This window comes from Leptodactylus fuscus, chromosome 9, assembly GCF_031893055.1.
Source record: "Leptodactylus fuscus isolate aLepFus1 chromosome 9, aLepFus1.hap2, whole genome shotgun sequence".
In the NCBI taxonomy this organism is placed as follows: Eukaryota; Metazoa; Chordata; class Amphibia; order Anura; family Leptodactylidae; genus Leptodactylus; species Leptodactylus fuscus.
Window position 1 is genome coordinate 87,618,750 of NC_134273.1, and position 22,060 is coordinate 87,640,809.

General features: G+C 44.4%; 1 protein-coding gene across 1 annotated transcript in view; it reads right to left on the reverse strand.

The window, feature by feature from the left end:
• LOC142217876 (uncharacterized) overlaps window positions 1–22,060 on the reverse strand; it is a 35,748-nt gene that overhangs the window by 11,680 nt on the left and 2,008 nt on the right. The window contains exons 4-14 of the mRNA XM_075286199.1: window positions 18,675–18,776; window positions 18,323–18,406; window positions 17,909–17,987; window positions 17,600–17,729; window positions 17,444–17,504; window positions 16,501–16,625; window positions 13,602–13,684; window positions 7,513–7,602; window positions 4,754–4,859; window positions 1,410–1,514; window positions 1,221–1,327 (exon numbers count right to left, since the gene is read on the reverse strand). Coding sequence (XP_075142300.1) covers window positions 1,221–1,327; window positions 1,410–1,514; window positions 4,754–4,859; window positions 7,513–7,602; window positions 13,602–13,684; window positions 16,501–16,625; window positions 17,444–17,504; window positions 17,600–17,729; window positions 17,909–17,987; window positions 18,323–18,406; window positions 18,675–18,776 — 1,072 coding nt within the window. The remainder of the gene's footprint in view (window positions 1–1,220; window positions 1,328–1,409; window positions 1,515–4,753; window positions 4,860–7,512; window positions 7,603–13,601; window positions 13,685–16,500; window positions 16,626–17,443; window positions 17,505–17,599; window positions 17,730–17,908; window positions 17,988–18,322; window positions 18,407–18,674; window positions 18,777–22,060) is intronic.

Consider the following 22,060-nt stretch of genomic DNA (forward strand, 5'->3'; position numbering starts at 1 on the left):
TCCCATAGCTTATCAATGTAAATACAGGAAATTAATATAAATGTCTATGAATTATATCTAGAAATATCACTTATATAATAGAGAGTTCTATAAGTAACTAATATCTCTATATAGAAGTGTCCTGTACAGATGACTATTGTGGAAGGAGCGGATAGTGACTGCAGGTACCTTCATGGTTGGTCAGCTGGCCCATGTGGGACGTAGTCACAGATATCCGTTGGTTGTCAGACAACTGCATTTTGGGGTTAGATGGGTGGTCAGATGAAAAAGTGAAGTAAATACAAGTACATAATATGTGAATGGGGCACAATGAGCGCGGTGCAGATGTGAGAAAGCAACAAAGTGATGCACAGAATCTGATCTAGATAGGAACAGCTCAGAGCTACTCACCTGCTGCTGTCAGGACAGTGGATGTCCTCAGTGCAGGGTGTTGTCAGAGCAGTGGTTATCAGGAGTGCAGTGAGGTGTCAGTGGTTCGCACCTTTATATTTGCACTCCTGGATTATTATCTGAAGCTTCCTCTTACTGGTTTCTATTCCGAAAGAGAAAGTATCACAAGAAACTTCAAAGGACTCCCAGCAAAATCCAACCTGCCCATAACACACATTGTAATGGCGCCCCCTAGTGGTGCTGGTCACATCTTCATAATTTGGAAGCTTAGAGTTTGGTCAGAGAACAGGGCATAGCTGAGACCTCCTCTCCCCAGGCCCCAACATTCATGCACTCCAACATTACCTTTGGGAACTTTGGTAAAGATGGGTGACAACTAATATAGACACCATTCTAGCTGTCGCAGGAGTTGTCAGCTGTCACCTGGGATTTCCAGAAAGACAAAGAGTAGGGAAAATTTCAGGATATTATAGAGAGGATGAGCCGTAACCGGCAACTCTGACAACATGGGAACAAATGCAAGAAAAGGAAGTAAGAAGGAGTCAGCCGGAATGTATGGAGGAGAATAATAACTCCATATACAGAAATATTATAATAGATTAATACAACACGCAGAGAGGAATTTTATGTGTGATTTTTATTAACTTCTGCACATTATATCAGAGTGGTAAGAGGTGAGTAGAAGAGTATATAATATACATGCCGGGGACAAATAGAGGCTTAGCTAATGTCTGTCTATCTATCTATCTATCTATCTATCTATCTATCTATCTATCTATCCATCCGCTTGTGGTTACATGACTACGCAGCAGCAGCAGCTTTTGGGATACTTTTTGGTAAACACTTTGTTCTGAGTTCCATACACATAGTAATTGTATTCTTCACCATTCCAGATATAATTCACTTTAGTGAGCGGCAGCCATTCAATGGTCTGTCTCTGTGGGGAGAAGATACATTGTATCAGCCATTAGTAGAACAAGGAACTGCTGTACATGAATTCTAATGATGACATCACACACCTGTCTCATTATTTTACAGTATGTGAACTTGGCCTGGTGCTCACGTATCAGATTTTCAGATGCTTCGTTGATAGATGTGTCAGGAAAACTGGTGACGGGTGACGCCTGCAGATACAGGAGATGGAAAGTTCTATGGGACATGGAGGATTCACATCAAACTATTAGAATATGGATTAAAGGGAAATTCTACAAGACATGGATAATTCCTGGAGGATGAAACATTGTTACAACTGCTGGGGTCTCCTTTACTAGAAGTGTACACCTTCTCACGTAGTAGAGGGGTGCAAGGCCCAAAGTAGTGGGTGGGTGTGTACGTAGGGTCCCAACCCCAGATATAATAAAGATGGAACGTCACACTTCTTAATGTGCAAGAGTAGTATTTATTCATATAAACATTTTTTGGTATATTGCATACCTTCATCAGACTCTACATGTGGTTACAAAAAGAACAGAAAACATACAGAAAAAAACAAAAATCAATATTATGCACTTCCATATAATATTTACAGAATATGCAGATTAGGAGCCATTCACGGTAATGCAGGTATGAGCACGATTCCGGTCCAGAAAGAATTTAGATATGTTATCTGGTCGAGGTCAAGTGACAAGACTGGAAAGGCATAGGTGGGTGGAATACAAAGGTAGTTATATATCAAAGATTAAGGAAGAAATAAATTGTGAGGGTAATAGGATGCAGAGCTACATATAGTCAAGTGACATAGCATACTGTTGTGAAAATATGCATATAAACACCTATACCTTCATATGTTAGGCAGAGGTATAACTAGGATTTCCTGGATTTTAACTCAGGTAGAAAATGATCTCTGTAAAGCACAGAGAAGGTGAGTCAGCAAGGACACAAGCCACAAATGAAGCAATTATAAGCAGTAAAACTTCAGTAATAATCATCTAGCATAAATTTCTAGTCGCAGTCTATGTACATATTAACAGCTTAGTTTGACACCTGCATAACCTTCAATGAAGATACATGTATGCTGTGTTATATAAAAGGCTGCACTGGCCTATGCAAATACAGAGACAAGTATCCGGAAATACAGAAATACATAATGAGAGCTCGTTGTCAGGCTGATAACTTACCTCCGCACGGGGAGCCTGCAGGGTCCGCTCATAGATACAAAGTACAGGTATTAGGTAGTGTGTATTGGCGCCAAAAAGTAAAGCCATACGGCTGGTAGGAAGGCACACGGTCTCAGATGTCTGGGGTAGGACCTTTAAAAAGCTGTAGACCAATGGGCGCTGGTACAGCACGCATGCCTAGACCAATTTTTACTTTTGCTTCATCACGTTTAATTTTTGTCAAAAATTTTGTCTCTATTTTTATTTTATTTTCTCTATCTTCATTATTCTATTTCTCTTTTTTTTTGTCCACTTTTTTCTACTTACTTCTACATTCTTTTGTTTATTCTTCACTATCCACAAGTTATAAAGGTGTATCTCCGGGTAGTTAGTCAGTACCTATGGGCTGTTGTCTCTCATCCTACTTTGCACGCACGTCTGCTATGTTCTAGCAGCTGCGTCTCTATCTCTATGCACTGGTACATTATGGCTTGCCATACTGAGCATGCGCGAATTAATGCGATACTTTAGACACAGCCGACACGCCGGGATCTTTCCAGTCATACTGAGCATGCGCAAACTTCTGCGATGCTCAGCCGACAAACCGGGACCCATTAGGCATGCGCATATTTATACGATGCCCTTCCCCAGCTTTTTGTATGCAGCCCATCTGGGCATGCGTGCTGTACCAGCGCCCATTGGTCTACGGCTGTTTAAAGGTCCTACCCCAGACATCTGAGACCGTGTGCCTTCCTACCAGCCGTATGGCTTTACTTTTTGGCGCCAATACACACTACCTAATACCTGTACTTTGTATCTATGAGCGGACCCTGCAGGCTCCCCGTGCGGAGGTAAGTTATCAGCCTGACAACGAGCTCTCATTATGTATTTCTGTATTTCCGGATACTTGTCTCTGTATTTGCATAGGCCAGTGCAGCCTTTTATCTAACACAGCATACATGTATCTTCATTGAAGGTTATGCAGGTGTCAAACTAAGCTGTTAATATGTACATAGACTGCGACTAGAAATTTATGCTAGATGATTATTACTGAAGTTTTACTGCTTATAATTGCTTCATTTGTGGCTTGTGTCCTTGCTGACTCACCTTCTCTGTGCTTTACAGAGATCATTTTCTACCTGAGTTAAAATCCAGGAAATCCTAGTTATACCTCTGCCTAACATATGAAGGTATAGGTGTTTATATGCATATTTTCACAACAGTATGCTATGTCACTTGACTATATGTAGCTCTGCATCCTATTACCCTCACAATTTATTTCTTCCTTAATCTTTGCTATATAACTACCTTTGTATTCCACCCACCTATGCCTTTCCAGTCTTGTCACTTGACCTCGACCAGATAACATATCTAAATTCTTTCTGGACCGGAATCGTGCTCATACCTGCATTACCGTGAATGGCTCCTAATCTGCATATTCTGTAAATATTATATGGAAGTGCATAATATTGATTTTTGTTTTTTTCTGTATGTTTTCTGTTCTTTTTGTAACCACATGTAGAGTCTGATGAAGGTATGCAATATACCAAAAAATGTTTATACGAATAAATACTACTCTTGCACATTAAGAAGTGTGACGTTCCATCTTTATTGTACACCTTCTCAGTTGCACCCCCTTGGTTATATCCTCTCAGTTATATACTCTTGCTTACACCCCCTTGGTTACACCCCCTTGGTTGCACCCCCTTGGTTACACCCCCTTGGTTATATCCCCTTGGTTGCATCCACTTTGTTACACCCCCTTGGTTGCACCCCCTTGGTTGCATCCCCTTTATTACACCCCCCTTGGTCATACCCCCTTGGTTACACCCTCTTGGTTATATCCCCTTGGTTGCACCCCCTTGGTTGCACCCCCTTGGTTGCACCCCCTTTGTTACACCCCCTTGGTTGCACCCTTGGGCTATCCAGTTTGGCAGTTTAGTCAGTTATATACGACAATTGCAGCGCTGAAGTCTCTTCTACCCGTGTACTGGGCCTTGTTTCCTTTCCCGGTGCTGTTAATGTGACATTAGACCTGTGGCCTCAGGACAGGCGGGGATACGGTGTCCCTACCACCTTGCACACGTCACACTATATGCAGAGGTCTCACTGACTTTTTTCTTCTATATTTTATATACTTTTTCAATGAAAGTGAAGTTTTCTATTTTGTATCAATGTCTCTTTCTTCAGTGAATATTGTGCCCTTATGGAGCCTGGTTCTCCTTTATGATCTGTGAATAGGGTTAGAGCCCCCCTTTATATCTCACCGTTTGCTGCCCATGGGAGAAGGCGATTTCTCCGGACGCATCTGCGAAGAGTTCGGTTGTGAAATCTGATTTGTGGTCGGCAATAAACTCAGATTTGTGATTTTCCCTGGAAAAAAAAGACAAAGCAGTGTTGCAGGATCTTATTGGCACATCATAGTTCTGTGATAGAGGGGCGTGTGGGGGTATCTGCAGATTAGTAGGACCCTATAGACACGGTCAGTGCCATTAATCTATTGGGTGTAGGGGTATCTGCAGATTAGTAGGACCCTATAGACACGGTCAGTGCCATTAATCTATTGGGTGTGGGGTATCTGCAGATTAGTAGGACCCTATAGACACGGTCAGTGCCATTAATCTATTGGGTGTAGGGGTATCTGCAGATTAGTAGGACCCTATAGACACGGTCAGTGCCATTAATCTATTGGGTGTAGGGGTATCTGCAGATTAGTAGGACCCTATAGACACGGTCAGTGCCATTAATCTATTGGGTGTGGGGTATCTGCAGATTAGTAGGACCCTATAGACACGGTCAGTGCCATTAATCTATTGGGTGTGGGGTATCTGCAGATTAGTAGGACCCTATAGACACGGTCAGTGCCATTAATCTATTGGGGGTAGGGGTATCTGCAGATTAGTAGGACCCTATAGACACGGTCAGTGCCATTAATCTATTGGGTGTGGGGTATCTGCAGATTAGTAGGACCCTATAGACACGGTCAGTGCCATTAATCTATTGGGTGTAAGGGTATCTGCAGATTAGTAGGACCCTATAGACACGGTCAGTGCCATTAATCTATTAGGTGTAGGGGTATCTGCAGATTAGTAGGACCCTATAGACACGGTCAGGACCATTAATCTATTAGGTGTAGGGGTATCTGCAGATTAGTAGGACCCTATAGACACGGTCAGTGCCATTAATCTATTGGGTGTAGGGGTATCTGCAGATTAGTAGGACCCTATAGACACGGTCAGGACCATTAATCTATTGGGTGTAGGGGTATCTGCAGATTAGTAGGACCCTATAGACACGGTCAGGACCATTAATCTATTGGGTGTAGGGGTATCTGCAGATTAGTAGGACCCTATAGACACGGTCAGGACCATTAATCTATTGGGTGTAGGGGTATCTGCAGATTAGTAGGACCCTATAGACACGGTCAGGACCATTAATCTATTGGGTGTAGGGGTATCTGCAGATTAGTAGGACCCTATAGACACGGTCAGGACCATTAATCTATTGGGTGTAGGGGTATCTGCAGATTAGTAGGACCCTATAGACACGGTCAGTGCCATTAATCTATTAGGTGTAGGGGTATCTGCAGATTAGTAGGACCCTATAGACACGGTCAGTGCCATTAATCTATTGGGTGTAGGGGTATCTGCAGATTAGTAGGACCCTATAGACACGGTCAGTGCCATTAATCTATTGGGTGTAGGGGTATCTGCAGATTAGTAGGACCCTATAGACACGGTCAGTGCCATTAATCTATTAGGTGTAGGGGTATCTGCAGATTAGTAGGACCCTATAGACACGGTCAGGACCATTAATCTATTGGGTGTAGGGGTATCTGCAGATTAGTAGGACCCTATAGACACGGTCAGTGCCATTAATCTATTGGGTGTAGGGGTATCTGCAGATTAGTAGGACCCTATAGACACGGTCAGTGCCATTAATCTATTGGGTGTATGGGTATCTGCAGATTAGTAGGACCCTATAGACACGGTCAGGACCATTAATCTATTGGGTGTAGGGGTATCTGCAGATTAGTAGGACCCTATAGACACGGTCAGGACCATTAATCTATTGGGTGTAAGGGTATCTGCAGATTAGTAGGACCCTATAGACACGGTCAGTGCCATTAATCTATTGGGCCCCATAGGAACCATCTATCCAATTTCTAGCAAGTTATGTTAAAGTGATATTTATGTTTTTTTTGCAGATTTTCCGCTTTTAGTCTTCAGTGCAGAGCTGATCTGGGTCTCCTATGATGCAGCAGCTCGTGCGGATCATGTGACTGTATAATGGCCGCTGTATACATAGTGCTGATTGAGGGCAGTGTATACAGCGATCAGGGTGCTGCACCGTCCCTGCCTTCTCTCCCCGCTTTCCCTGCTCCTTGCTGCAGTTATTGCCGACCACATGGACATATAAAGTGGCTGTGGATGGTCAGCCAGAGGTTAAAGGGTTAGTCCAGGGTCCTGTTATTGAACAATAGGCTCAGGATCAGACCGATGCCTGGTATCTCCACACTGGCACTAGGAGGAGCCCCTGTATACAGCTATATACATCTCTCATTATTTAAGGGGACCTTTCACCACCTCCACCAACCCCTCAATAGGCCACTTCACTGATTTGGATGCAGTTGTGATTTTTTCCCCAGCCCTCACCATTCCTGAGCAATCAGTACTATGAGCTTTCAATATGCTAATTCGGATCACTACTGTCAGGTGGGCAGTCCTAGACTATCTTCTCCAGCCAAGGACCGCCCTCCTGACAGTACAGAGCCTGCACTGATAACTCAGGAATGGTGGGGGCTAGAGGAGAAACTCCAACTGTACCCAAATCAGTGGCAGGTATGAAAGCATTCAAAGTGGAGCTGGTGAGAGGTCTCCTTTAATGCAATGTGAACAATCCGAGCCTCTCCTAGTGCGAGCAGTCAGCAGATATTCTGTATTACTGGGGTATCGGAGAGGGGTGGGGGTGATATCTGCAGTATTATAAAATATTGTTTATGCGGTAACATTCTCACACTCCATACCATTTTACTTTGACTTGTATGTACTTGATAACTTGTCGTTTTCCAGAACATGTTGAACACTTTATTTTACCATAGTCACAGTGGAAGCACCTGCAGGAAGAGAGCAGCGAGTAGGGTTATATCATCATAAATAATACCGCCATACAGTGATCTGTGACAGCGAGAGCACCTGCAGGAAGAGAGCGGTGAGTAGGGTTATATCATCATAAATAATACCGCCATACAGTGATCTGTGACAGCGAGAGCACCTGCAGCAAGAGAGCAGTGAGTAGGGTTATATCATCATAAATAATACAGCCATACAGTGATCTGTGACAGCGAGCGCACCTGCAGCAAGAGAGCGGTGAGTAGGGTTATATCATCATAAATAATACAGCCATACAGTGATCTGTGACAGCGGGAGCACCTGCAGGAAGAGAGCGGCGAGTAGGGTTATATCATCATAAATAATACAGCCATACAGTGATCTGTGACAGCGGGAGCACCTGCAGGAAGAGAGCGGCGAGTAGGGTTATATCATCATAAATAATACCGCCATACAGTGATCTGTGACAGCGAGAGCACCTGCAGCAAGAGAGCAGTGAGTAGGGTTATATCATCATAAATAATACCGCCATACAGTGATCTGTGACAGCGAGAGCACCTGCAGCAAGAGAGCGGTGAGTAGGGTTATATCATCATAAATAATACAGCCATACAGTGATCTGTGACAGCGGGAGCACCTGCAGGAAGAGAGCGGCGAGTAGGGTTATATCATCATAAATAATACCACCATACAGTGATCTGTGACAGCGGGAGCACCTGCAGGAAGAGAGCGGCGAGTAGGGTTATATCATCATAAATAATACCGCCATACAGTGATCTGTGACAGTGAGAGCACCTGCAGGAAGAGAGCGGCGAGTAGGGTTATATCATCATAAATAATACCGCCATACAGTGATCTGTGACAGCGAGCGCACCTGCAGGAAGAGAGCGGTGAGCAGGGTTATATCATCATAAATAATACCACCATACAGTGATCTGTGACAGTGGGAGCACCTGCAGCAAGAGAGCGGCGAGCAGGGTTATATCATCATAAATAATACCGCCATACAGTGATCTGTGACAGCGGGAGCACCTGCAGGAAGAGAGCGGCGAGCAGGGTTATATCATCATAAATAATACCGCCATACAGTGATCTGTGACAGCGGGAGCACCTGCAGGAAGAGAGCGGTGAGCAGGGTTATATCATCATAAATAATACCGCCATACAGTGATCTGTGACAGTGAGAGCACCTGCAGGAAGAGAGCGGTGAGCAGGGTTATATCATCATAAATAATACCGCCATACAGTGATCTGTGACAGCGGGAGCACCTGCAGCAAGAGAGCAGTGAGCAGGGTTATATCATCATAAATAATACCGCCATACAGTGATCTGTCACAGTGGAAGCACCTGCAGCAAGAGAGCGGTGAGCAGGGTTATATCATCATAAATAATACCACCATACAGTGATCTGTGACAGCGAGCGCACCTGCAGCAAGAGAGCGGTGAGCAGGGTTATATCATCATAAATAATACCACCATACAGTGTTCTGTGACAGCGAGCGCACCTGCAGCAAGAGAGCGGCGAGTAGGGTTATATCATCATAAATAATACCGCCATACAGTGATCTGTGACAGCGGGAGCACCTGCAGGAAGAGAGCGGCGAGTAGGGTTATATCATCATAAATAATACAGCCATACAGTGATCTGTGACAGCGGGAGCACCTGCAGGAAGAGAGCGGCGAGTAGGGTTATATCATCATAAATAATACCACCATACAGTGATCTGTGACAGCGGGAGCACCTGCAGGAAGAGAGCGGCGAGTAGGGTTATATCATCATAAATAATACAGCCATACAGTGATCTGTGACAGCGGGAGCACCTGCAGGAAGAGAGCGGCGAGTAGGGTTATATCATCATAAATAATACAGCCATACAGTGATCTGTGACAGCGGGAGCACCTGCAGCAAGAGAGCAGTGAGCAGGGTTATATCATCATAAATAATACCGCCATACAGTGATCTGTGACAGTGAGAGCACCTGCAGGAAGAGAGCGGTGAGCAGGGTTATATCATCATAAATAATACCGCCATACAGTGATCTGTGACAGCGAGCGCACCTGCAGGAAGAGAGTGGCGAGCAGGGTTATATCATCATAAATAATACCACCATACAGTGATCTGTGACAGTGGGAGCACCTGCAGCAAGAGAGCGGCGAGCAGGGTTATATCATCATAAATAATACCGCCATACAGTGATCTGTGACAGCGGGAGCACCTGCAGCAAGAGAGCGGTGAGCAGGGTTATATCATCATAAATAATACCGCCATACAGTGATCTGTCACAGTGGAAGCACCTGCAGCAAGAGAACGGTGAGCAGGGTTATATCATCATAAATAATACCGCCATACAGTGATCTGTGACAGCGAGCGCACCTGCAGGAAGAGAGCGGTGAGCAGGGTTATATCATCATAAATAATACCGCCATACAGTGATCTGTCACAGTGGAAGCACCTGCAGCAAGAGAACGGTGAGCAGGGTTATATCATCATAAATAATACCGCCATACAGTGATCTGTGACAGCGGGAGCACCTGCAGGAAGAGAGCGGCGAGTAGGGTTATATCATCATAAATAATACCGCCATACAGTGATCTGTGACAGCGGGAGCACCTGCAGGAAGAGAGCGGCGAGTAGGGTTATATCATCATAAATAATACCGCCATACAGTGATCTGTGACAGCGGGAGCACCTGCAGGAAGAGAGCGGCGAGTAGGGTTATATCATCATAAATAATACAGCCATACAGTGATCTGTGACAGCGGGAGCACCTGCAGGAAGAGAGCGGCGAGTAGGGTTATATCATCATAAATAATACCGCCATACAGTGATCTGTGACAGTGAGAGCACCTGCAGGAAGAGAGCGGCGAGTAGGGTTATATCATCATAAATAATACCGCCATACAGTGATCTGTGACAGCGAGCGCACCTGCAGGAAGAGAGCGGTGAGCAGGGTTATATCATCATAAATAATACCACCATACAGTGATCTGTGACAGTGGGAGCACCTGCAGCAAGAGAGCGGCGAGCAGGGTTATATCATCATAAATAATACCGCCATACAGTGATCTGTGACAGCGGGAGCACCTGCAGGAAGAGAGCGGCGAGCAGGGTTATATCATCATAAATAATACCGCCATACAGTGATCTGTGACAGCGGGAGCACCTGCAGGAAGAGAGCGGTGAGCAGGGTTATATCATCATAAATAATACCGCCATACAGTGATCTGTGACAGTGAGAGCACCTGCAGGAAGAGAGCGGTGAGCAGGGTTATATCATCATAAATAATACCGCCATACAGTGATCTGTGACAGCGGGAGCACCTGCAGCAAGAGAGCAGTGAGCAGGGTTATATCATCATAAATAATACCGCCATACAGTGATCTGTCACAGTGGAAGCACCTGCAGCAAGAGAGCGGTGAGCAGGGTTATATCATCATAAATAATACCACCATACAGTGATCTGTGACAGCGAGCGCACCTGCAGCAAGAGAGCGGTGAGCAGGGTTATATCATCATAAATAATACCACCATACAGTGTTCTGTGACAGCGAGCGCACCTGCAGCAAGAGAGCGGCGAGTAGGGTTATATCATCATAAATAATACCGCCATACAGTGATCTGTGACAGCGGGAGCACCTGCAGGAAGAGAGCGGCGAGTAGGGTTATATCATCATAAATAATACAGCCATACAGTGATCTGTGACAGCGGGAGCACCTGCAGGAAGAGAGCGGCGAGTAGGGTTATATCATCATAAATAATACCACCATACAGTGATCTGTGACAGCGGGAGCACCTGCAGGAAGAGAGCGGCGAGTAGGGTTATATCATCATAAATAATACAGCCATACAGTGATCTGTGACAGCGGGAGCACCTGCAGGAAGAGAGCGGCGAGTAGGGTTATATCATCATAAATAATACAGCCATACAGTGATCTGTGACAGCGGGAGCACCTGCAGCAAGAGAGCAGTGAGCAGGGTTATATCATCATAAATAATACCGCCATACAGTGATCTGTGACAGTGAGAGCACCTGCAGGAAGAGAGCGGTGAGCAGGGTTATATCATCATAAATAATACCGCCATACAGTGATCTGTGACAGCGAGCGCACCTGCAGGAAGAGAGTGGCGAGCAGGGTTATATCATCATAAATAATACCACCATACAGTGATCTGTGACAGTGGGAGCACCTGCAGCAAGAGAGCGGCGAGCAGGGTTATATCATCATAAATAATACCGCCATACAGTGATCTGTGACAGCGGGAGCACCTGCAGCAAGAGAGCGGTGAGCAGGGTTATATCATCATAAATAATACCGCCATACAGTGATCTGTCACAGTGGAAGCACCTGCAGCAAGAGAACGGTGAGCAGGGTTATATCATCATAAATAATACCGCCATACAGTGATCTGTGACAGCGAGCGCACCTGCAGGAAGAGAGCGGTGAGCAGGGTTATATCATCATAAATAATACCGCCATACAGTGATCTGTCACAGTGGAAGCACCTGCAGCAAGAGAACGGTGAGCAGGGTTATATCATCATAAATAATACCGCCATACAGTGATCTGTGACAGCGGGAGCACCTGCAGGAAGAGAGCGGCGAGTAGGGTTATATCATCATAAATAATACCGCCATACAGTGATCTGTGACAGCGGGAGCACCTGCAGGAAGAGAGCGGCGAGTAGGGTTATATCATCATAAATAATACCGCCATACAGTGATCTGTGACAGCGGGAGCACCTGCAGGAAGAGAGCGGCGAGTAGGGTTATATCATCATAAATAATACAGCCATACAGTGATCTGTGACAGCGGGAGCACCTGCAGGAAGAGAGCGGCGAGCAGGGTTATATCATCATAAATAATACCACCATACAGTGATCTGTGACAGTGGAAGCACCTGCAGCAAGAGAGCGGTGAGCAGGGTTATATCATCATAAATAATACAGCCATACAGTGATCTGTGACAGCGGGAGCACCTGCAGGAAGAGAGTGGCGAGCAGGGTTATATCATCATAAATAATACCGCCATACAGTGATCTGTGACAGCGGGAGCACCTGCAGGAAGAGAGCAGTGAGTAGGGTTATATCATCATAAATAATACCGCCATACAGTGATCTGTCAGAATCAGCATGGAAAGGGGAGATGAGTAATGGGGATGATTTGCATCTAAATGGTGCAATTGCTATGTCCATGGACCTACCAAGTATAACTGTATCCACCACTGCAGCTAGTTTGGCCAATTACATGGGTGTTGTATACATAGATGGTATATGGTCCTCAGTGATGTATACATGGTATATGGCCTCAGTGATGTATACATGGTATATGGCCTCAGTGATGTATACATGGTATATGTCCTCAGTGATGTATACATGGTATATGGCCTCAGTGATGTATACATGGTATATGTCCTCAGTGATGTATACATAGTATATGTCCTCAGTGATGTATACATGGTATATGGCCTCAGTGATGTATACATGGATGGTATATGGCCTCAGTGATGTATACATGGTATATGGTCCTCAGTGATGTATACATAGATGGTATATGGTCCTCAGTGATGTATACATGGTATATGGCCCTCAGTGATGTATACATGGTATATGGCCTCAGTGATGTATACATGGTATATGTCCTCAGTGATGTATACATGGTATATGGCCCTCAGTGATGTATACATGGTATATGGCCCTCAGTGATGTATACATGGTATATGGCCTCAGTGATGTATACATGGTATATGTCCTCAGTGATGTATACATGGTATATGGCCCTCAGTGATGTATACATGGTATATGGCCCTCAGTGATGTATACATGGTATATGGCCTCAGTGATGTATACATGGTATATGGCCTCAGTGATGTATACATAGATGGTATATGGTCCTCGGTGATGTATACATGGTATATGGCCCTCAGTGATGTATACATGGTATATGGCCTCAGTGATGTATACATGGATGGTATATGTCCTCCAGAAGATTTCCACTTACCTTTTACTTCCCCTTCCATGACAGTAGCCGCAAGAATCTCTATTCATCCCCCGACCGAGTCCACCACATGCCATGCAGGTTTTCTGTGCAGAGTACAAGGTAAGATCATATAACATGAAGGTTGGGGGTCGGGAATCTCCTCTGCGGAGACCATTGTTCCTTCCTCATCTCCACTCACCCTTCCCGTTCCAGAACACACTGTACACGACACCTTGCCGACACCTCTACAATCTGGACACCTCTGGGGAAATACAACACTGCAGAAGTTACATTGGGGGGGGGATCACACAAAATACATTTGATATTATGTTTATTAATATCTTCTGGTCACATCATTTTCTGAAAAATCATTTTTGGCCGCCCAAAAGCAACTTTTTTAAAAAAAATTTTTTAGAATGAACAAAATCATTTTGCAATGACAGTAATTTTCTGCACAAAACTGTTTTTGTGAATTTTTCTGTTTGATGAAATGTTTTGTTATTTTGTGTCTCGGAGTCTCGTCCATGTTGTTATTTTGTGTCTCGGAGTGTCGTCCATGTTGTTATTTTGTGTCTCGGAGTGTCGTCCATGTTGTTATTTTGTGTCTCGGAGTCTCGTCCATGTTGTTATTTTGTGTCTCGGAGTGTCGTCCATGTTGTTATTTTGTGTCTCGGAGTCTCGTCCATGTTGATATTTTGTGTCTCGGATTGTCGTCCATGTTGTTAGTTTGTGTCTCGGAGTGTCGTCCATGTTGTTATTTTGTGTCTCGGAGTGTCGTCCATGTTGTTATTTTGTGTCTCGGAGTGTCGTCCATGTTGTTATTTTGTGTCTCGGAGTGTCGTCCATGTTGTTATTTTGTGTCTTGGAGTGTCGTCCATGTTGTTATTTTGTGTCTCGGAGTCTCGTCCATGTTGATATTTTGTGTCTCGGATTGTCGTCCATGTTGTTAGTTTGTGTCTCGGAGTGTCGTCCATGTTGTTATTTTGTGTCTCGGAGTGTCGTCCATGTTGTTATTTTGTGTCTCGGAGTGTCGTCCATGTTGTTATTTTGTGTCTTGGATTGTCGTCCATGTTGTTAGTTTGTGTCTCGGAGTGTCATCCATGTTGTTATTTTGTGTCTCGGAGTCTCGTCCATGTTGTTATTTTGTGTCTCGGAGTCTCGTCCATGTTGTTATTTTGTGTCTCGGAGTCTCGTCCATGTTGTTATTTTGTGTCTCGGAGTGTCGTCCATGTTGTTATTTTGTGTCTCAGAGTCTCGTCCATGTTGTTATTTTGTGTCTCGGAGTCTCGTCCATGTTGTTATTTTGTGTCTCGGAGTCTCGTCCATGTTGTTATTTTGTGTCTCAGAGTCTCGTCCATGTTGTTATTTTGTGTCTCGGAGTCTCGTCCATGTTGTTATTTTGTGTCTCGGAGTCTCGTCCATGTTGTTATTTTGTGTCTCGGAGTGTCGTCCATGTTGTTATTTTGTGTCTCAGAGTCTCGTCCATGTTGTTATTTTGTGTCTCGGAGTCTCGTCCATGTTGTTATTTTGTGTCTCAGAGTCTCGTCCATGTTGTTATTTTGTGTCTCGGAGTCTCGTCCATGTTGTTATTTTGTGTCTCAGAGTCTCGTCCATGTTGTTATTTTGTGTCTCAGAGTCTCGTCCATGTTGTTATTTTGTGTCTCGGAGTCTCGTCCATGTTGTTATTTTGTGTCTCGGAGTCTCGTCCATGTTGTTATTTTGTGTCTCGGAGTGTCGTCCATGTTGTTATTTTGTGTCTCAGAGTCTCGTCCATGTTGTTATTTTGTGTCTCAGAGTCTCGTCCATGTTGTTATTTTGTGTCTCAGAGTCTCGTCCATGTTGTTATTTTGTGTCTCAGAGTCTCGTCCATGTTGTTATTTTGTGTCTCGGAGTCTCGTCCATGTTGTTATTTTGTGTCTCAGAGTCTCGTCCATGTTGTTATTTTGTGTCTCGGAGTGTTGTCCATGTTGTTATTTTGTGTCTCAGAGTCTCGTCCATGTTGTTATTTTGTGTCTCGGAGTGTTGTCCATGTTGTTATTTTGTGTCTCGGAGTGTTGTCCATGTTGTTATTTTGTATCTCGGAGTCTCGTCCATGTTGTTATTTTGTATCTCGGAGTCTCGTCCATGTTGTTATTTTGTGTCTCGGAGTGTCGTCCATGTTGTTACTTTGTTGCACGCGTTTGGTTTTTGTGTGTCAGAGAGGATTAATGACTTCCCCTCAATATGTCACAAAATAACATTCTGTGTGACAAAATAAATGATGTGAGCCCAGACATTGTGTCTTCTTGTGTATACAGATTGTACTTTGTGATACATTTTGTGATTATGATCAATTGGCTGATTTCTGTCTTTACAAAATATATGAGAAGAATCAGCGCCCGATCCATATCTCATCAGTGCGTGGGTGGGATTGACAGGGCCTGGGGGTCTTTAGGTCTCATTGTCCCCTCTTATGTTACCTGTGCTATCCCTAGTTCACATTTTAAAGAAGAAACTGTTCACTTTGTGTGGCAAAGACCCCCCAAAGCATTTGTGTCCTATGCCTGTGCCCCATGCGTTCCTCTTTTCTTCCTTATAGAAAGCTGGATGTCTGCCGTCACCACTAGGGGGAGCTCAGGACCGTACTGAGTACTCAGTTATTATTGAGCTTTGCAAAGAAGAGACCCAACATGGTGAAGGGAACAAGCTACTAGAATACTGACCTATGTGACCTAGAAATAAGACAGAATGTATTAAGCCTGCCGTCACCACTAGGGGGAGCTCAGGAGCGTACTGAGTACTAGATTATTATTGAGCTCTGCAAAGAAGAGACCCAGCATGGTGAAGGGAACAAGCTACTAGAATACCGACCTATGTGACCTAGAAATAAGACAGAATGTATTAAAGAACTTTTTTGAGACAGTGAAGACCTTTTGGTTACCTCTACAGAGGATGTGTGGGGTAGCGGCATACAGTGCTCTGCATCAACAAAGAGAAATGTGGGCTTTGCTTGGAGAGTCCAAGGGTCAGGAGATGGGCCATTGTCAGGACCGTCCACCTGTCCTCCTGTCCGTGGAAACAGAGATGGTTAAAGCTTATTGTGCGCTGGACTGATGTATATACACAATGTGCACAATGCACCGCACCATTGTATCACTACACAGCACAATATAAGACACAAACAGGGAAATCACTATGACATCCAGCATCAGCATTAAACTAGATGGAAACCATCAGCAAGCTGTTATTGATGGATGCTGATTCATCTGATGTTCAGCTTAGGCCTTTTTGGCTAAGATCCAGGGTCCTGTCGGTTCTTCTTAGTGTCCAATCGGAGGCCTTTGTATAGCTGACAGAACTTGGTGTACACATCGGGCTTCAATGCGCCCCCTGCAGGTGACCAGAGGACATCAGATAATGGGCAGAGGTGCAGAAGTGCCCCAGGAGTGCTGACCCCTCGTGTGCCAGGATTCACCTGGGCTCTGCACTTTCGCACATCCTTCACTTCCAGACTTTTGCGCACTCACTTCTGATCTCAGCAGATTATTTACTCAGTTTTTCTATCCTATTATTTGGCAAAAGGACTTTTCAGGGTGCAGCGCCTTATAGAATCTCTTCCCTGATGTCTGGGGTCAGGAGGGGCACAATATAAACTTTAGCTCCTTGGTGGTCCCTGGGGTGGAAGCCGAGAGCTATAAGATCCCGACCCTGCAGGCTCCAGACTCATGGAAGGCTTGTGGGGCCCTGCACATGGATGGGGTCTAATGTTACCCACTGCACTTTTTATGCACTTGGAGGAATACGTGCACGGGTGAATAAGCCCCCCTGATTTTTTTTGCATTTTAGGGGTACTAATGTGTAAGAAGAGCCTGAGCATCACTCACCAGAATACGGGTCATACGCCCACTTACAGATCCTCGTCTCTGTGAACGATTCCAGCCGATACTAAATAGCAGACAGGAATAAGAAAGGGTTAAATGACAATTCTAACCTGGGTCTCAGCAAACCCCTCACGGTCACCCCTGTAACAGGACGCGCACCCTGAAAGTGTTAAAAGGCTGGAGGCTCCGGAGGGTCATGCCCTGTGCGGGCCGCGAGCTGGTGAAGCGTTTCTTCTGGATGTATAATAGTAGAGCTTGTCTGGCGTCGTCTTCAGAGATGAGATATGAGCTGAGACAAGTGATACAATGTGTAAGGCTATATACAAGGGCCATGGTATTCTATATACTGGTTACACACGTATATACAGTATATAGCGTATTCTATATAGTGTCACATAGGCCTGCGGCGACAACCACTGAACATGGAGACCCCTGGATTATGGCAGATATAACACCAAGGTATCTTACGGGATGGTGAAAGAGACTTCAGCAGGGTCTGCAGGGGAATCTGGCGGCAGGTACGGGGGAGGGGGCTCCGACTTCTCATCTGCAAGTGTGGAAAGTGAGATTTTAAGCACAAAATACAATACTAGCAAATAATCCTTTATTCTTACGGGTTATTCCCATTTAATGCAGATAATTGTACAGCTAAAGTTCAGTGATTGGTGGGGGTGTGAGTGCAGGGACCCCCAACAATCAGAAGATAAGGGGTCCCCGCTAAGATCTACATGTAGGAACTCTGCTGCTCCATTCATGTTGTGGGATTGCTTGGTGACCTTGGGCAGTCGGAGTCCCATAGTGATGAATGGAGCAGTGCATGAGTGATCGGACCCCCCAATAACACAGTTGAGGGGATCCCTGGTCTCATATTTGGCCCCCCACCTGTGGATAGGGGATCACTTGTACATTTGCAGTCCACAGGGACACAATAGACTGTACAGCTCTGCGGCTCATTGGGCGCATTTGCTGCAATTACAGAAAAGCAACAAAGACGATTCCCGTCGATATTCGCTAATTCCCACATACACCGCCATAGATACACCGCATGGCGCTTGTTCATTGCAAAATTTCCAAGGTCATGGAAAAGTGTCGCAGTTTTGGAAAAAATACAACATGACCATAACATGTGGCACAAGGCCCAACCGCACCATGTGAATATACCCCATAACGTAGACTAGAACGCCGCAGTCTTCTCAGGTTACAATGGTCTCACTTCCCTCTTTGTATTACTTGCCCTGTGGGGTTTCGTTGCATTCAGGAGACTCATTACACTGAGAATCATCATCTTTAAGTGGAACGTCTGGATCGGAGGAGCCGACAGGGGGGAGCGGAGAACCTACAGAGGAAGTCATGTCACATATCACATCAAGCACAAGAAACACCAAGGCAAAACTACTGGGAACATTGAGAAAACCAGAGAAATACCAACTACAGACAGAACCGAACCAAGATACTGATAGGAAACAGTCAGCATGCCGGTTATCAGTCACAGGATAGCACAAGCGAGCGACTATAATGCAGAGGAGAGCTAGTCTGTACTACATAACACAAGGGGGTTTAATGTATGTACACAGTAAGGAATACAGACAGCAGAATAGTGAGCGCAGCTCTGGAGTATAATACAGGATAAGTAATGTAATGTATGTACACAGTGACTGCACCAGCAGAATAGTGAGCGCAGCTCTGGAGTATAATACAGGATAAGTAATGTAATGTATGTACACAGTGACTGCACCAGCAGAATAGTGAGCGCAGCTCTGGAGTATAATACAGGATAAGTAATGTAATGTATGTACACAGTGACTGCACCAGCAGAATAGTGAGCGCAGCTCTGGAGTATAATACAGGGTAAGTAATGTAATGTATGTACACAGTGACTGCACCAGCAGAATAGTGAGCGCAGCTCTGGAGTATAATACAGGATAAGTAATGTAATGTATGTACACAGTGACTGTACCAGCAGAATAGTGAGCGCAGCTCTGGAGTATAATACAGGGTAAGTAATGTAATGTATGTACACAGTGACTGCACCAGCAGAATAGTGAGCGCAGCTCTGGAGTATAATACAGGATAAGTAATGTAATGTATGTACACAGTGACTGCACCAGCAGAATAGTGAGCGCAGCTCTGGAGTATAATACAGGGTAAGTAATGTAATGTATGTACACAGTGACTGCACCAGCAGAATAGTGAGCGCAGCTCTGGAGTATAATACAGGATAAGTAATGTAATGTATGTACACAGTGACTGCACCAGCAGAATAGTGAGCGCAGCTCTGGGGTATAATACAGGATAAGTATTGTAATGTATGTACACAGTGACTGCACCAGCAGAATAGTGAGCGCAGCTCTGGAGTATAATACAGGGTAAGTAATGTAATGTATGTACACAGTGACTGCACCGGCAGAATAGTGAGCGCAGCTCTGGAGTATAATACAGGATAAGTAATGTAATGTATGTACACAGTGACTGTACCAGCAGAATAGTGAGCGCAGCTCTGGAGTATAATACAGGGTAAGTAATGTAATGTATGTACACAGTGACTGCACCAGCAGAATAGTGAGCGCAGCTCTGGAGTATAATACAGGATAAGTAATGTAATGTATGTACACAGTGACTGCACCAGCAGAATAGTGAGCGCAGCTCTGGTGTATAATACAGGATAAGTAATGTAATGTATGTACACAGTAAGGAATACAGACAGCAGAATAGTGAGCGCAGCTCTGGAGTATAATACAGGATAAGTAATGTAATGTATGTACACAGTGACTGCACCGGCAGAATAGTGAGCGCAGCTCTGGAGTATAATACAGGATAAGTAATGTAATGTATGTACACAGTGACTGTACCAGCAGAATAGTGAGCGCAGCTCTGGAGTATAATACAGGGTAAGTAATGTAATGTATGTACACAGTGACTGCACCAGCAGAATAGTGAGCGCAGCTCTGGAGTATAATACAGGATAAGTAATGTAATGTATGTACACAGTGACTGCACCAGCAGAATAGTGAGCGCAGCTCTGGTGTATAATACAGGATAAGTAATGTAATGTATGTACACAGTAAGGAATACAGACAGCAGAATAGTGAGCGCAGCTCTGGAGTATAATACAGGATAAGTAATGTAATGTATGTACACAGTGACTGCACCAGCAGAATAGTGAGCGCAGCTCTGGAGTATAATACAGGGTAAGTAATGTAATGTATGTACACAGTGACTGCACCAGCCGAATAGTGAGCGCAGCTCTGGAGTATAATACAGGATAAGTAATGTAATGTATGTACACAGTGACTGTACCAGCAGAATAGTGAGCGCAGCTCTGGAGTATAATACAGGATAAGTAATGTAATGTATGTACACAGTGACTGCACCAGCAGAATAGTGAGCGCAGCTCTGGGGTATAATACAGGATAAGTATTGTAATGTATGTACACAGTGACTGCACCAGCAGAATAGTGAGCGCAGCTCTGGAGTATAATACAGGATAAGTAATGTAATGTATGTACACAGTGACTGTACCAGCAGAATAGTGAGCGCAGCTCTGGAGTATAATACAGGATAAGTAATGTAATGTATGTACACAGTGACTGTACCAGCAGAATAGTGAGCGCAGCTCTGCAGTATAATACAGGATAAGTAATGTAATGTATGTACACAGTGACTGCACCGGCAGAATAGTGAGCGCAGCTCTGGAGTATAATACAGGATAAGTAATGTAATGTATGTACACAGTGACTGTACCAGCAGAATAGTGAACGCAGCTCTGGTGTATAATACAGGATAAGTAATGTAATGTATGTACACAGTGACTGCACCAGCAGAATAGTGAGCGCAGCTCTGGAGTATAATACAGGATAAGTAATGTAATGTATGTACACAGTGACTGTACCAGCAGAATAGTGAGCGCAGCTCTGCAGTATAATACAGGATAAGTAATGTAATGTATGTACACAGTGACTGCACCAGCAGAATAGTGAGCGCAGCTCTGGAGTATAATACAGGATAAGTAATGTAATGTATGTACACAGTGACTGCACCAGCAGAATAGTGAGCGCAGCTCTGCAGTATAATACAGGATAAGTAATGTAATGTATGTACACAGTGACTGCACCAGCAGAATAGTGAGCGCAGCTCTGGAGTATAATACAGGATAAGTAATGTAATGTATGTACACAGTGACTGTACCAGCAGAATAGTGAGCACAGCTCTGGAGTATAATACAGGATAAGTAATGTAATGTATGTACACAGTGACTGTACCAGCAGAATAGTGAGCGCAGCTCTGCAGTATAATACAGGATAAGTAATGTAATGTATGTACACAGTGACTGCACCAGCAGAATAGTGAGCGCAGCTCTGGAGTATAATACAGGATAAGTAATGTAATGTATGTACACAGTGACTGCACCAGCAGAATAGTGAGCGCAGCTCTGGAGTATAATACAGGATAAGTAATGTATGTACACAGTGACCGTACCAGCAGAATAGTGAGCGCAGCTCTGGGGTATAATACAGGATAAGTAATGCAATGTATGTACACAGTGACTGCACCGGCAGAATAGAGAGCGCAGCTCTGGGGTATAATACAGGATAAGTAATGTAATGTATGTACACAGTGACT